We start from the raw sequence: 1,135 nt of genomic DNA, 5'->3' as shown, positions 1-1,135 counted from the left end.
CCAACGATTTTCCTGACTTCCTAACAGACACAAACTCTCTCCTTGCAGCCAACACGTGGAGGTAATGACACACCATTCGTAGTCAACAGCAGAAGGTTGTTGTGGTTGAACTGCCAAGGGGCTATCAGCAAGCAGCAACACACCGAGGTAGCTGACACTTCGGCAGTATTCAGGAACAAGGAGTGGTTCCTGATACTTCGACCCTCAGGGGCAAATTGGAGCTCCTGACAGTTCAGCTATAATCAGGGACAAAAAAATAGTTCATTACACTTCAGCAGTAGTCAGGGACAAGGATACGTTCCTGGCGCATCAGCAGTAGTCAGGGACAAGCAGTATCTCCTGACACTTTAGCAGTAGTCAGGAGCAAGAAGTCAGGAACAAGGTGGACTGTTTCTTCGCCAAAGCATAGAGTGGACAATTTGGCTGTGCTTGTTCGACTGCTTGATTAGTGACGCTCGCAAGTGAAACTCTTTCGTTACATAGCCCAACGAGGACGCTAAGCTATGGAAAACAAGTCTAGTGAGATAGCAATGGAGTCGTGCTGTTGTGAATAGACTGCCGGTCCGTTCGCCAAAAGGTTGTGCGTCGCAGGCCGATTTAGTATTACGCATGGTGTACAAACGGTGCAATGAACAAAGGGGGATCTTCTGCAATTTGTGTGCGATCTGCTACTCACTCTCACACTCGCCCCGTACCTCTCCGTCACCTCTTTCGACGTTCATAAAAACAACATAACATCCACCACCATTATAACGTGCTCCAAACTTTAAACGTCAATACACAATATCACTCCCTGCACCGTATTATACAACCCCCTTCCCCACACAGGTATCATCATCGTCATAGCACAACTTCAACTACGGATAGCCCGAACTATTATGAGATCTCCTTCACATGACATTTCCATTCCCTGCTTCATGCTCATCTAATTCCTACATTTTCCTTTCTAAATAAAAGTCTAAAACCATACATTGTTATTGTCACGGGACTCTATGCATAGCCATGAACTTACATTCCCTTTCGCCATAGCCAATGGCATTACCCGTCATGTATTTTTTTCCTGTCCAAAAAGGTTTGTCCGTGATATTGGGTGACCCTCACATATTATCAGACTTAAAATAAAATATAAAATACA

General features: G+C 44.9%; 1 protein-coding gene across 1 annotated transcript in view; it reads left to right on the top strand.

Moving 5' to 3' along the window:
- Positions 1-1,125, top strand: part of LOC119593489 (carbonic anhydrase-related protein 10-like) — a 126,578-nt gene extending 125,453 nt beyond the window's left edge. The window contains exon 9 of the mRNA XM_037942430.1: positions 49-1,125. Within this exon, the coding sequence (XP_037798358.1) occupies positions 49-65 (17 nt within the window). The 3' untranslated portion in view covers positions 66-1,125. The remainder of the gene's footprint in view (positions 1-48) is intronic.
- Positions 1,126-1,135: the final 10 nt, after the last annotated feature.

The sequence above is a fragment of the Penaeus monodon genome, chromosome 32 (assembly GCF_015228065.2).
Source record: "Penaeus monodon isolate SGIC_2016 chromosome 32, NSTDA_Pmon_1, whole genome shotgun sequence".
NCBI lineage: Eukaryota > Metazoa > Arthropoda > Malacostraca > Decapoda > Penaeidae > Penaeus > Penaeus monodon.
This window is presented reverse-complemented; position numbering and strand designations above follow the sequence as displayed.